The sequence below is a fragment of the Eupeodes corollae genome, chromosome 1 (genome assembly GCF_945859685.1).
Source record: "Eupeodes corollae chromosome 1, idEupCoro1.1, whole genome shotgun sequence".
Taxonomy (NCBI): Eukaryota; Metazoa; Arthropoda; class Insecta; order Diptera; family Syrphidae; genus Eupeodes; species Eupeodes corollae.
Window position 1 is genome coordinate 248,266,164 of NC_079147.1, and position 15,386 is coordinate 248,281,549.

The 15,386-nt window shown below is 34.3% G+C and overlaps 1 protein-coding gene across 2 annotated transcripts in view; it reads left to right on the forward strand.

Moving 5' to 3' along the window:
• The window catches only part of LOC129938739 (nuclear transcription factor Y subunit gamma), a 125,615-nt gene extending 114,464 nt beyond the window's left edge, over nucleotides 1-11,151 (forward strand). Inside the window, exons 2-5 of one of the 2 annotated variants that reach the window (XM_056046466.1) lie at nucleotides 6,278-7,128; nucleotides 7,236-7,660; nucleotides 7,733-7,824; nucleotides 7,943-11,151. In XM_056046466.1, the coding sequence (XP_055902441.1) occupies nucleotides 6,278-7,128; nucleotides 7,236-7,660; nucleotides 7,733-7,824; nucleotides 7,943-8,068 (1,494 nt within the window). In that variant the 3' untranslated portion in view covers nucleotides 8,069-11,151. Of the gene's footprint in view, nucleotides 1-6,277; nucleotides 7,129-7,235; nucleotides 7,825-7,942 lie in introns of both variants that reach the window. The other variant, XM_056046465.1, reaches the window with a different exon arrangement.
• Nucleotides 11,152-15,386: the final 4,235 nt, after the last annotated feature.

The window sequence follows — 15,386 nt, forward strand, 5'->3', positions numbered from 1 at the left end:
ATCTAAAAAAGCATAATTATCAACAATTTACAACATTTCGAGAGACGTGTGAGGCCAGGGGGTTATTCGAAAACGAAAACCAGTGGGAACTAACTCTAGAAGAAGCCGCACAATGCAAATTTGCTCACAAAGTGCGAGAGCTTTTTGCTATATTAGTAGCAACATGTGGACTGCCAAATGCTCAACAATTGTGGGATAAGTTTAAAAATGACATGGTGGATGATATTTTACACAGAGTTCAAGAACAAAATCCGACTGATATAATTTGCAACGAGGCGTTAACTTTTGTAGAAGATCACGCTATTAATATAACTGGGAAAGATTTGTCTGAATTTGGGGTGACCGAACCACAGAGAATTGGTTTAGTGAGCAGTGATTTAGTTAGTCAATTAAATTATGATACTGTCGCTCTAGAGCAGAGAATAACAGAGGATGTTCCTTTTTTAAATTTAGAACAAAAAATTGTTTTTAACCCAGTTACACAAAAAATTTCCAGCGGGAAGGTGGCTTGCTATTTTTAGATGCTCCAGGAGGCACAGGTAAAACTTTTCTTTTGTTGTTAGCTTAGATTGTGAAAAACAATGGCGTTGCTTAGTATTAGCATCCTCAGGAACAGCAGCTACACTGCTTAGTGGTGGTCGGACAGCCCGCTGGGTTCTAAACTGCCGTTGAATTTAGCTCTTGAAAAAAAGTATGTAATATCAGCAAAAGTAGTGAGCGTGGAAGAATGTTGCAGCAGTGTAAATTGTTGGTTTGGGATGAGTGTAGAATGTCCCACAAAAAAGCAGTTGAAGCACTAGATCGTTCACTGAATGATGTCGGTAATAACTAGGGGTACACCGGCAGATGAAATAAACGCATGTTTAAAAACATCTGTGTTATGGGTAGGTACATGTAAAAAAGTTTTGTCTGACTACGAATATGCTACACAATAAAAAACAAAATGCTTCGTATTTAAACATGTAATGCAGTAACCTATCTTCTTCTCCTAACTCCTATCCTTCATCCTATCTCGGCACAATTCAAACATATATGTACGTACAAAAAAGTACAGCTCAGGTTTTTACATACTAATATCCAAAAAAAACTATCTCATGCGGATGAAGTCACGGAAAAAGCCTATTTGAAAATAAACAAAAATAAAACTTATTTAAGAAGAAACATTAAAATCTAAGAATTTTGAACTGGGTACACAAAAAGCAAAAGCTCCTAAGTCGATTTAAGTGGTTTGAACTGTTTTATAACTTCTTATATATTGTAATACATATTGGTATCTGTCTTTGTATAACCCCATCGATATAAATTTAATTTTGTAATGTCTCTTGATCTTGGAGGCCAATTGACGTTACCTACAACATATACGTAGTCTAATTCATGATTTTCAACCGCTAAGCCTGGCAATAAACTCATTGTTAAAACAAAGTCTTCAAAATTTCGGTGTTTATTTGTTTAAATCCTCAAGAAGTGTATCCACGTCATTGTAAATGGTTATCAAGCTTCAATTTGTATTTATTTTGAACATTTTAGGACATTAGAAAACGCCTTCAATAGCTTCAAATTTCTAAACAATAACTGAGTTTTACTATCGAATATTATTGACTAGGGGTCAATTTCAAAAACCTATCAAATAGTTTTTATTATGACGGGTAGATGGCTATTTTGTGTCTTAAATGCTAAAATTATGTAAAATGTAGCTGTAAGAAAAGAGGCAGAACACACTAAAAAGTAAACAAATATAGGAAAAAAAGAGAAAGATGTATTAACATATTATGTCTTAGTTCATAACGCAGCTAATATTAACAATTGATTTATTAATCATCGCGTAATGCACACAAAATGGGTAGATTTAAATCACTACTTCCGCAGTGAGTTGTAATAATAACGCTTTGTTCTATTATCAAGCAATCCATTATTATAAATAAAAAATGTTTAAATTTTAGGTCTGTTTGGTTACTCAAACTTTGTACAGCGTCGTATGAAGTCATACGTTTCACAAATTCCTCTTTGTTAACTCAAGAAAGTTGCAACAAGAAAGTACAACGAGAAAGGAAAAAATGTACTCCCGATTTTTGCCCCAAAACTTGCAAATTTCGGCTGCAAGAATTTCTGAGTGCAAGACTTTTCACAAATGTCATTTTCATATTCTTGTTTTTTCGGTGAATCTTTGCTAGTTAGAAATTGGAAAGTTAGCTCTCCCAGAACTTTCTAGGGATGTAATTTCTTCTAACATTGATTCCTGCCTCGTCTATTACATCAGATCTGTATCATCTATCATTTCCAAAAACTCAATTATTATTGAATCATTTTCTGATCCACTGGAAGTCAACTAAGCCAAAATTTCCCACACTATGGTTTGAATAAAAAATATTTTTTTCACACTGCAGTTCATGCACAAAGTGAAACAAAAACGTTGGTTTGCTTTGATTTTTTCTTTTATTCTATCAAAATCTTAAAGCTTGACAAAAATTCTTAAAAAACTACTGTAAATTTCAAAAACTTAAACAAAATATCTTACTGGCCCTATGCGGGTGCTCTAAGTTAATCCATTATCTTATAACTACTACCTTTCAGCCTTAGAACAATTTTAATACTTAAAAACAAGAACTTAATCTAAAACCAAAAAATAAAAAAAAACTTGGTATCTTTATTATTATTTTTTAATTTATATAAAACTTAAAACCAAAAAAAAAAATTATAAAACTTAACCTAATTAAAACTAACCAAAATCAATAATACTACTTAAAAATACTCAAAACTACATAAAAACTAGAACAGCTCTTTTTGTGTTTATTTTTTAAGCTAATCCTTAAACCTATGTAACCCGGCCAAGACCAAACGCTTGCTTCGCCCTATCTCTTCGGTCCCTATCGGAAACAGTCCTACTGAACCGAAGGCACTCGGCTACGTCCAGTGCGAGGACGACTCGACTGTAAAGGATTCGCCTATATACAGTTTTTACGGCTGAATTGGTAGATTAGCGGAACTGCCTCCCTATCCTGTATCAGCCCTTGATTGTCTAAATAGAGAAAAGCTTCGGGCGGAATGTTGCCAATTAAACTTGCACTTTTGTAGTACTCATTGATAGACGACATCACGACAAGCTTCAGCAAAGAATTATCTATTCTGTTTATGTTGGCTTTGTTGTATAGAACCTGGTTGTAATAGTAATGTTTGTACTCCGCTGGTGTTCTGTGTAGTCCAATGCAACGTTCGCAGACATTGTCTCTTAAACATCTGAATCTTTTCCATTTGAGATGGGGCAACGTTGGATCATACCGTGGACCCATAGATAATCATTGGCCAGATAAGGGCCATGCAGCAAATCACCTCTATTTTCAAGGAGGCTGCTAAAAAACAACCGTTTTGTCAGGCAATGGCCCCCCTAGCTCAGGCCAGAGCAGCACTCATACTCATACAAGTAATGATCCAACTAGATGCCAAGGTACCTTACTACAATTTAATTTGCCAGTGGCTGTCGATTCGGTCCAACGATCACTAGATTTTTCCAGTTCTTTCTCGCATCCCTTGAGGCTCCAGACAGCGGAGTCCTGAAGAGAATAGTTTTTGAAAGTGGATTTTCAATTTCCAGTCATCACTGAATCTTTTCGAAGTCACCCTGCAAAAGTGTCTTGATAAACTCAATTTTCGGGGCCGTTCTGTAAGCAATTAGGTCGTCGGCGTACGCTATTTCCTAAGTGAAACTTGCTGTCAGATCACTGGTGTAAATGCTGAATAAGATCGGCGAGTTAACCGCTCCCTGTTGAAGACCATTTTTAATATCAAAGATTTTGGTAGATGTTACATTGCCAATTTTGACAATAAACCGTTTACCATTAAGCATGTCATAAATCATATACAACAGTGTTTTACTTATGCCAAGTCTGATTAACTTCAGATACAGACATTGTGTTTTAGATTTGTTCTACTTGATATCACAAACAAGCAGCATGAATAGTGTCATATCCCGGCTTAAAGCCGAACTGATTATCCAGAATTATTTTGTTGTTCTCTGCCTACTTGGACAAAGCTCTATTTATAACCTTCTCTAATGTCTTACTGATACTCAGCAGCAGACTTATCGACCGGAGATTCGCCGGATTGGAGTTGTCCTTCCCCCTTTTTCGGCAGAGGATGTACCACAGCTGTTCTCCAACGGACCGGACATAATATGCATTATTCAGACCGTTGTTAAAGAGAGTGTTATAAATGTCCACAGCTTCCTGAGTTAATTTCGTTGTACAATGTTGGATATACCATCGACACCTGCTGAATTTTTTTTCTTTAATAAATCGAAGATGTGCTGGAGCTCTATCTTCGTGCCTAATAGGGTACCAGTGGCGTTTTGCCCGGCGATGATGTCATTTGCCAAGTTTTCGTCATTGAACTTAGTAAAACAGAGGTTCTCGGATCGTCACTGCGTTATGTCGTTACGCAGGTAGAAGCGGTACTGCAGGGCTTTATTCTCCAGGTTGTGAATAGGGCGAATGATAGGATTCACCTTGTACACTTGCTGGAAAGCAACCCCAACGTCATCTGCTTTCTCCTGCTAATCTTCGACAACAAAGAAGTCATCGTCCAAGACGGAGTCTCCTGGATCTAATCCTGCTGTCAGAAGTACGTCTCTATTCTCTGTCGTCCTCTCAAGCTTAAGACGAGGAAGGTCGTTCTGATCGTTTCTTCTAAAGTCTTGTTAATTTGTTGAACTGTACTCGGGTCACTAGAATTTACGGCAATTTTTAATTTGATGTCTCTTTTTAAGAGAATTCTCCCTTCCTTTTAAAAAATTGATAGCTGTGCTACAAAAGCAACAAATGAACTCATTATTATGACACTTCAAATGACAGCTAAATTTGACAAGTGTCAAATGCCAGTTCTACTGTTTTGAAACCTTTAAGTAGCTTCTTAATTATCATTTCCTAATTTAAAAAAATGAGCTTTATTTTTTACTTTCGATACATTCAAAATTTAAAGCAACTATAATTACTAGTAAAAGCAAATATGCATATATTCTCTTTTGTTTTTCGTTCTACAAGGCATCCCCCCTCCGTTGATTGAAAACAAAATAATTCCACGGATGATGTCTAAATTAGAGAAAAAGAAAAGTATAGTTGTGTATTTTTCAATTTCAATCGTGAATCCATAAAATCCCTAGCCAAACCACACATGTTCCACCAAAAACTTTTACCAGACATAGCATCGCATACGTTCTGTAGCACTTCACCCAAAACACAATCTATAGTTTTATCTGTATACTTTATTATAGTTAAGACCCATAAACTAAAACCGCACGATTGAAAAATCAAAAAAACAACAAAATCTGCACTCAATGGTGTCTGACTTCGGTACCTAACATCCGAAATATTTGACCATGACCTAACATAACATAACCAAGCTCCAATAAACCATAAGCCATATTCAGAGAGCAAAAACAAACCCCAAATATTCATACGTCGCCGTACACTGTACATGCGGTATAGATGATAAATCTATATATGGTCGGTAGGTTGTTCTGGCCTGGTCTGGCATTATGTTTCCTAAACTACATATAACATTTTCACATTCAATTATTGAATGACGTCACAGCAAACTGAGGCACAAAATACTCCAGCATTTCCTCTTCACATTATTTTTTCTTGTCCAAAAAGGAGGCATATGGCTACGGCACCAAAAATAAATGATACCTGCCAGTTTTAGCCAATCCACTTCTCTTTTCTGCAACCCTCATTTTATTCAAATTTCACCTGCCTCACAAAAGTAGAACACTACAGTCGTCCTATGTAGTCCTCTGCACATAACAGAGGAACTGATTGGGCTAATCACGACGACCTTTTTGCGTGAAAATCTGTTTATTAGCCCGATGGGAATCGATGGAGACCCTCCTAACTCCTAACTCCTGACCCCAAAGAGCACCACTCTTATATAAATCAATATGTAGCTAAGCTATAGAGGTTCAATTAAAGCGTTAACAAAATCTTGGCATAAGTTTGGGCCTAGAATCCGGGAGGGACACTGAGAGGTTCAACATAAACAGCAACGTTGAGACTCGTCGTCGTCGAAGTCTCATCGTCGTTGTCGTCGTCATCGTCAACCCACAACGTGATGCTATGGCAGAAATTTAAAAATTCATGAATTAAGAGGTATACTTTTAGGCATCATTAAGTCTACAGTCAAAGCTCGACTAAAGTGACCATACCAAACAGTTTTTCTTTTATAAAACCTTTTTTATTCTAAATTCAAATCAAAAACTTAATGGTCCTTTTTCTTCTTTTAATTTCAGGATAAACTCTTAAGCAAGCTTGAAGAAAGTGAACCAGAACCACCAACATCACAAGAAGACGAATGCGTTATCTGCATCAATGCACGTGCCACAATGCAAACATCGCCATGCGGCCATCGAGTGGTGTGTCGGCGATGTTTTGTGAAGACCATACAGAGTGCGGTGGCACAGCGTCTGCTGCCACTGCGATGTGTCATCTGCCGAGCTCGAGTGAATCGACTCACTTCGAGCTCGGGAACATGGCGTATTCAGGAATCGGCTAGTAGTTACTCGATGGGCGGCAAAAGTTGGTCTTCGGCGGCGTCTGGCTGCTTGCCGCCATCGGCGAGTTCGTATTCGATGGGCGATGCACACAGCGGGCACCATCAGTTTCATGCGCATTCCGTCGTCCAATCGGGTCACAATCGAGTCGCCCAGTCAGCTAGTTTGTATTCCATGAGTTCCGGCACCTCATCGATTTCAAGTGGTTCCAATTTGACAAGCTGTTCAAAAACGTCTTCCGCCTCGAGTGGCGTTGATTCGTCATTAAGTTCAGCGAGTTCGGCATCGAATCGACACTACCTGGCCCCACCACCCGCATCGGGTGGCGGTAAACCACATCACACCCATAACCACAATCATGGCACCTGCCCGAGTGGATGTTCTGGGGCGATTCCTAGAAAACCGCTTTCATCTTCGTCATCGTCATCATCACCCACGTCGAATGGCACGATAAATACCTATCCAGGCCGACGGCTTGGCAAAGGTCGCATAGCTGACCTACAAAATCGCCTGCCCCCAATTAAGGAATTTCGATCGCCAGCCAAGGTGCCACATCCCTCCCCAGTTCACATTAGCAATCCTCGGTTTCGGTGAGTACCAACAATTAATTTCCACCCAGCTTTGACCTCGTTTTTTTGTACAAATGCTTTGCTTTTCTTCTTCCTCTCTCTTCTCTTTCCCTTTTCTCTTGCCTTAGATACTCATCGTACACGAAATCGGCAACAAATCACCACGAAATGGTTCCACTCCTCGCCAAAGACCCCTCACCACCTCGCAGGGCATCGGCTGCCACAATGTTACTATCAAAACAAACCTCTGCCACATCATCCTTAGGTCTTTCGGCGAAAATTAGTCCAATTACATCCAAGAATTCGGTTCCCAAAAACGGCTTCATGCTCACGACAACAGCACAATCAAAATTAAATTCAAAATACACAAATGGCAGTTTGAAAACCGTTGAAACAACCAAAATGGATGCAATCAATGTTGGAACTGGCAGCGGCGGCAAAAAATTTGATTTGAATTCAAATAATAATTCAAGTTCTTCCAGTAAAACATTTCCATTATTCAGTAATAAATTGATAAGCAACAACCATAACAACATAAACAGCAATAATAACAGTAATACCCATATAAATCGTACCAATAGCAATCATATTAATTTAACTGTAAACTCTCGTAATCTTCATTTAGAGGAGAAAGCTGACAATAAAAAGAATGAATCGGTCGAGCGTAAGAAAAAGGAGGAAAAACTAAAATTAAAAGCCGAAAAAGAAGCGAGAAAGGTGAATAAATAAAATTTAAAAAAACAAAAATCATCATTTTTTATTTTTATTTTGAATTCAAATTTATTTTGAGAATTTTTTTTAAATTTTATTCATCTTTATTCATCAATTTTTATAGGAAGAAAAACGCTTACAAAAAGAAGAAGAACGTATGGCAAAATTAATTGCCAAAGAAGAAAAGAAAAAAGGTAAAAAAGAAGTTAAGGAATTGCTCCTTGCAAATGATGGCAATAATAAGAAATAATAAATTTTATTATTATTAAAAACAAAAATTTAAAAAAAAAATAAAACAAAACAAAACAAATTAAGTAATTTGCGATTATCCTATCAAAATACAAAAATCAATTAAATTAAATTTAAATAATTTATACCAACTTGTTTAACATAAAATTAAAACAAACATTTATAAGAAAAAAAGACGAACATATTAAAAAAAAAGAAAACTTAAATTAATTTTAAATAAAAATCGTTAAATTATAGATTTTTAAATGAAAAGTTTAATTTTGTATAAAAATAATAACAAAAAATCGAAAAACGAATCTCTTAATTGCCAATTTTTGAGTTTATTTATTTGTAAATTAATCCACTAGATAAGTTTACAAAATTAAATGTAAAAACATCATTAAAAAAAAACTCTCATATTTCAAAATATATTTTGTTTTATAATTTGTTAATAAATGATTTCTGTTTTGTCTTTTTTATTTGTGTTTATTGTTATCGAAATCGATTGTTTTATAAAAACGCAGGATCAGTAAAATGTAAATAAAGATTTTGAAAATAGAAATGTCTGTTTTATATTTTTTTACAGTTTTAAATTATTATTTATATTTGTCTTAATTTAAAATATAGGCCCTGGAAACGACGAAAATAACTTAGAACCAGTGCTCCAAAATTGAATAAAGATGTCATTTGTGAAGTCAAGTGTTGACAGACCCTTAAAAGAACACTTTCACAAATGACAGTTTTAGGTAAGGGTAAATATAGAAGAATAAAGATTACAAAATTCAGAAAAAAAACAATGTTCATATAAAAACTCAATATTGCGAGGTAGAATATGTCATTTTTCATATCTAACAACCGTGAACTGTCAAAATAATTTCTAGTGTAGCCAACACTTAACCACACAAATGACAGCCAATAATACTTTTGCATTTATTTTGGGATAAAGGATTTAAAAAAAAAAAACGAAATCAATTTTCTACAAATAGAAGTGATACGTAGATGTTGTGTGTAGATGTCGTGGCGTTTGTTGTGTGGCACGTAGCGCCTTCCTGCTGCAACCACATGTCGTCTAGATCCATGTGGTTTAATTTTGGCCAAGAGAAATTAGTTATCATCGTTTTGTAGCACTCGCTGTTGACGGGAGCCGCCCTACGGACTTAGTTTTCAAATTACCAATTACTTCCCCGAGCCGGGCCAACATCCACACCAAACGATAACTTTTTGTGGATGCATTAACACCTGGCAAAACCTGGGTGTCGGTAATTTTGCTTGTTGATACAGCCATTCGACAGATGTCATCGAAATAAAATGGCCACCACGGGGCGCCGAAATCTACCTGTGCCAAAAAAAATCATATATTTGATGCTTACACATCAGACGTCACTTCTTTTTGTAATGGAAGCTGACATACCGTTGCTTACGTTGCGTTAAGATTACTAAATGTCATTACTTCGATGCGTTTGACAGATTTTATAGGTCTTGAGTTCATTTCTCATTTGAAGAGAAAAATCTGCAAGGAACTTGGATTGGACTTAGAATTAAACTATAAATGTCCTTTTAAAGTTTACTTGAAGACACCAAGTCTCAAAAAACTTATTACACCCAAATATGTATGTATTACGTTTGGCATTTCCAGAAAAGCAAAAAACATTTTATTTAACAATTGGAATAAGTAACACATAAAAACCCAACTGCCAAATACTAAATTATTTAAAAATAAAATAAAAATATTGTAAATAAGTAATATTTGTTTTCGTTTATTTAAAAAGTAATTCTTTTTTTCTTAAATTTATTTATCACTTCCAATTCTATTTAAATTTCGTTCTGTTAAATATTTTATTTAAAGCAAAAAAATATATCTCCTATCTTTCATACTCAACCACAACACACAAAAGACTCAAAAATGTACAAAATAAATATTGTAAATAAAATCGACCACATATTATATAAATATATAAATATAAAAATTATTATCACACTGCAATAAATGGCTTTCAATTTTTTAAAAGAATAAATTTAAAAAATATATATAAATCAGCTAAAGCCACAATCGTTGAGTCTCACAAAAGCTCTTAACAAAAAAATTAAATAAAAACAAAAAAAAAAAACAAACTTTGAAATTTAAAATATTTACAATTCACGCCAGTGCTTTAATAACTCTGAGATACTAGCAGAGTTATAGTTAAAAGTGTTAATACCGGCACTAGCACATTCTAACTATTTATGATTTTTTTAAAATATCTTTTTGTCTTTGAGTTCAGTTCTATAAAACCAAGCAAAGTAAATTTTCATTAAAAAACATAAACCTTGGATTACATTTCATTTTAGTTTCACATCCATTTAGTTCAAACATAGCTGCTGTCATAAATGAAATTTATATACGCCATCTTAGAATTTGTCATTATGAGAAATGTCATTCTTTTTTGACAGCTGATATTTTCATACATAAATACTGTCTTTCGCTTGGAAATATAAACTGACCTTAAACTTTTGGAAATTTATTTTAGTAGTATTTTGTTGTCCATTTTCTATAAATTCAAACAATTTCTAAAAAAATAAAATTATTTACTTAAAATGATATTCTAAACTTTGAACTGTTAAAAAACATTTGAATATTATTTAAAAATTATTTTAGTTTTTCTTAACATTTTTGATTTTTAATAAACATAAAAAATGATAAACTTAAAGTTTAATAAATTGTTAAAGAAAAATTATATATTGTCATACATGTATGATTAAAGTGTTTACTCTTCTTACAACTATATCTCCTTATTACTCCTCTCTCTTTCTCTGTCTCTTCTATCCCCAGTTAATCAAAATCTCCTTGGATTTATTAAACGAAAAAATATATACAAACATATAAAAAATTCAACAAAATGAAATATTAAATTAATAAATTGATATTAATCATCACCCATTTTCAATTCAAAATTAGAGACTGGACTTGTAGAATTAAATTCAAATAAAACAAAAAATTTAAACTATAAAAAAAACTAATGAAAAACAACAGTTTCGCAATATTTAAATTAAAAACAAATAACTAATTATAAATTATTTATTTTTTAATGACTTAAAAAAAAAACATATAAACGGAAAATCATATAAAATTTAATTTAAAAAAAAAAAAAAAACAAAAATTAAAATAATAAGAACTTGAGGTTGTTGATATTTTAATATTTACATTAAATAACAGTTAAATTGTTTAAGATTTAATTTAACTAGTTAAATAAAACAAACTTCTATAAATAAAATTAAAAACAAAAAAAAAGTTTGAGTGAAATCTTATTACTGTAATTATTATTATTAAAATGTATTATGATAGTAGTACAATAGTATTGGAATAATTAAAATGTAGATACGTTTAATTGAATTGAATACATATTAAACAAAATATAAAAATTGAAGTAAAAAGATAACAAACAAAAGAAAAAAATATTTATTTAAACAAAACAAAAATTTGGTTTTCTTTAAAAAATATATATAAGTTAAAGTTGGTAATACTGGAAATGGAAGCAAATATTAAAAATGAAATTTTATATGCAGTCTTAAATTTATTGTGCGATTAGAGGACCTTTAATTGATAACTATTGCGTCTTGAAGTACTCAAAAATATGATAAAGTAAGCCTTAAAGTGAAAAGAAATTACATCTAAACATTGCTAAGATTAAGTTGGTTCTAGATGTCACTTTGACTTTGACGTTTGTAATGAACAGAAAACGAATTATACTAATCTTTATATACGAAAGGACTTACATTTTTCAAGGACCTGGGGTGGAATCGGATAATATGATTGGTGATGGTCATATTTGTGATCATCATCTGTAATCACCTTTAATTTTTCATCTCGGTAAGGGGATCACCACAAAGTATTCAAAATTTGGCATCACTTAAGAAGAAAAGCGTTGCCTTCATAATTCTCTTTGTGTTTCTTCTATTTAATTTCATTTTTTGCAGGGAATGTTGCAATTTATTTTCTTTTAAGATTTCAAAAATAAAGAAATTAACCTAAAACACAAAACACCCGCGCGAAATATGAACTTAGGAGAAATAAATAAATTCAGCAATTAACAATCAATCGATGAATCGATTGATAAAGTTGCATGAAAATGTGATATCACTTTGATATCAAAATTATTACTTTAATTATAAATTGCCACAGGGGCGGTCTTACGTTTCGTAAGAAAAAGGGCGCCAGCAATTTTTTTTGTTCCTGAAATAAAAGAAAAGGAAATTGCAAACCTTTTTTTTTTTTTTAAACACAAACCAAGAGAAAAGCACCAACGAAACAGTACAACCAAGAAAAGAAAACACTTTATTTATACGATGTGCCTGAGAAACCTTGCAAAAGCAGGATAAAAACTCAGGATCTTTTCAAAAAAAAAACAACGACAAGTTTTATGGATAATGGACCGTTAAGGTCTTAATTCCCACAAATAAAATTGGGATAAAAGAATTAAAACAAGTTAAACGGAAATACACAAAATTTTACTTATCTTTTTTTTCCTATGCAGAACCCCAAATAGATATTTCTCCTTTCCTTTCCTTCCTTTTTTTTTTTCTTTTTCACTTTTTCCTTTTTTTTCTATTAACGACACTATTAATTTTTCTGGATTATTCTCAATTTTTTTTTTTCTGTCTAAGTCCGAAAGTTATCTTCACGGTTTCAAAGCTCAAAAAGAATTGACGGCCAGATTCCAAGATCTGTCCTATCTCTTCCCTTCCATCTCCCGACATTGTAGCTTTCAGCCAATATGGAGTGGCGGATTTCAATCACTTCATCAACAGCCAATCGGAGATCGGCTTGTTGATCTCAACTTGTGATGAAATTCTCGCGATCCCGCTTACTCGCTCTTCTCTCACAGCTAAATGCAAGTCATCCTGGAATTCGCCGTCCGCTGGATTCACTTCCAGGTAACTTCGATTCCAGGAGCTGCATTCAGCCACCCCCACTTTCTTTTTCGATATCGGACAAAGACCGAGAAATTAAAAATCGAGAAAAACCTTTAAAGCAATCAACTAAACTTTAATTTTTAAGACCGCTCGGAAGGAAGGGAAAAATAACTATACTTTAAGATCTGTTACTCTACACCCGAGTTAAGTTGCCCGCAACTTAACCGTCCATAGGTCCATAAAACTTGTCCCGTATTACATTATTTTCAAAATGATTACAATTAATCGTGAAACAAAAGAAATTAACTATATAAAGACAAGAATTTAACCAAAAAGATTACAAAATTTACAATTTTAAGAGTTTATGTTGGGCCGTGGGCCATTCTCCAGTTGGAGTAACTTCTCATGAAACTTTACGTATCAACCAGACCGTCCATCTGGTTTGGTTTCACTTCCATGGAAACCATCCTTCTTTTGAAACCTGAAACGAGACTTGGTATTTTTTTCCTCACGAAAATGACAGAGAGAACCATGGTCAGAAGGACTATGGCCGTCCCGCTCTCTCTCATCCTCGTGTAGAAGGAATATGACATTTGTCAAATTGAATATTGTAAACAAAACAAGTGGATGCAAAATGCATCGTTTTCCTTTTTTATTAAAATTAAATTTAGAAAAAACTTGTTGCGTTCATTTATAACGCAACAGGAACAGGTCCAATTTTGTAAAAAACAATAATTATAATTTTACAATTCACGTAGCTACGGTAAGGAAATAGCTGTCAGAAGTTAAAGTCACAAAAATGTTATTGTCACATTTTACTGTCATATATCACAAATCAGCGATTCCACCCCTGATATTTTCTTTATCAATTGTATACACTTTTTAAATATTGTGAATTGGTTGAGTCCCAAACTTAGTGTTTTTAGATTTATGAATTTGACAGCTGACAGTTAAGGTTTTTTTAAAAAATTTTAAGAAAATTATTTTATTGGGCAGTATTCACATTTAATTCTTTTAAGGTGATAGTTTTTGACGTTTTATCATTTTATTTCGCTTTATTTTCGACGTTAAAATTTTCATAATGAAGCAGTACACACACATATCCATATGACCACAGTCGAAGTTAAGAGATAGGTTAGGTTAAGGTGATGCACTAACGATCGAAGGCATTATAACTAGTTTTAGATCATTGTAGAAGTAGAACCATTGCGATACCCTGAAGTTTTTAACATCTCTAAAAGTACGTGACTACTTACTTACTTCCTTACTTAAGGTGGCGCTACAGTCCTGTGTGAACTAGGGCATCACCCAACAAACTTCTCCATCTAGCTCGGTCCCTAGCTAGATGTCTCCAGTTTTGCGCTCCAAGTTGGGTGAGGTCACTTTCCACTTGTGCGCGCCACCTGATTCGCGGTCTTCCTCTTCTGCACTGTCGTGTCGGTTTGGAATCGAAGACTTACCGGGCCAGAGAATTGGTTTCCATGCGCTCTACGTGATCCAGCCATTTTAGTCGTTGGACTTTTATCCTTCTGGCTAAGTCTACGTCGCTGTACAGCTTGTACAGCTCGTCGTTCCATCTTCTCCTCCACTCCCCTTCGATGCAAACGAGACAGTAGATTACACAAAGAACTTTTCTCTCGAACCAACCCAAGGTGACTTCATTCGCTTTTGTCATAGTTCATGCTTCTGCACCGTATAGTAGGACGGGGATGACAAGGGTCTTATATAGCAACAGTTTGGTCCTTCGAAAGAGGACTTTACCACTCAATTGCTTTCTTAGTCCAAAGAAACAGCGGTTAGAAAGAGTTATTCAGCGTTTGATCTCAGCCTGGTGTTGTTTTCTGCGTTTACAGCGGAGCCTAGGTGGACGAAGTCCTTGACTAACTCAAAGTTACGTCTCTCGATGGTGAAGTTTTGAACAAGAATTCGGTGTTGTGTGTCCTTTGTTAACGATAGCATGTACTTTGTTTTGCCCTCATTAACCGTTAAAACCATTTTGGCCGCTTCTGCCTCAATACTCACAAAAGCACCATTGACATCACGCTGAGTTCTTCCGATTATGTCAATGTCATAAGTATATGCTAGTAATCGGACAGACTTTTGAAAGATAGTGCCTCTAGTGTTGACGTGTGAGCTCTGCACTATTCTTTCAAGCACGATGTTAAAAAAATCGCATGTCAAAAACCTTTTTTGACATCGAAAGGTTCTTTTAAGTTGTTTCGGTCATCCTGCACAAACGGACGAATTTGGCAGGGATGCCAAAACTAGACATGGCTCTACACAGCTCGTCCCTGTAGATGCTGTCATATGCGGCCTTGAAATCGATGAAAAGATGGTGGGTGTCGATTTGGTGTTCTTGGGTTTTTCAAGTATCTGCCATAATGTGAATATTTGATCGACCTTGGGCACTGATAAGGACCTATCATATAAGCTGGTGCATGCTCCTTACC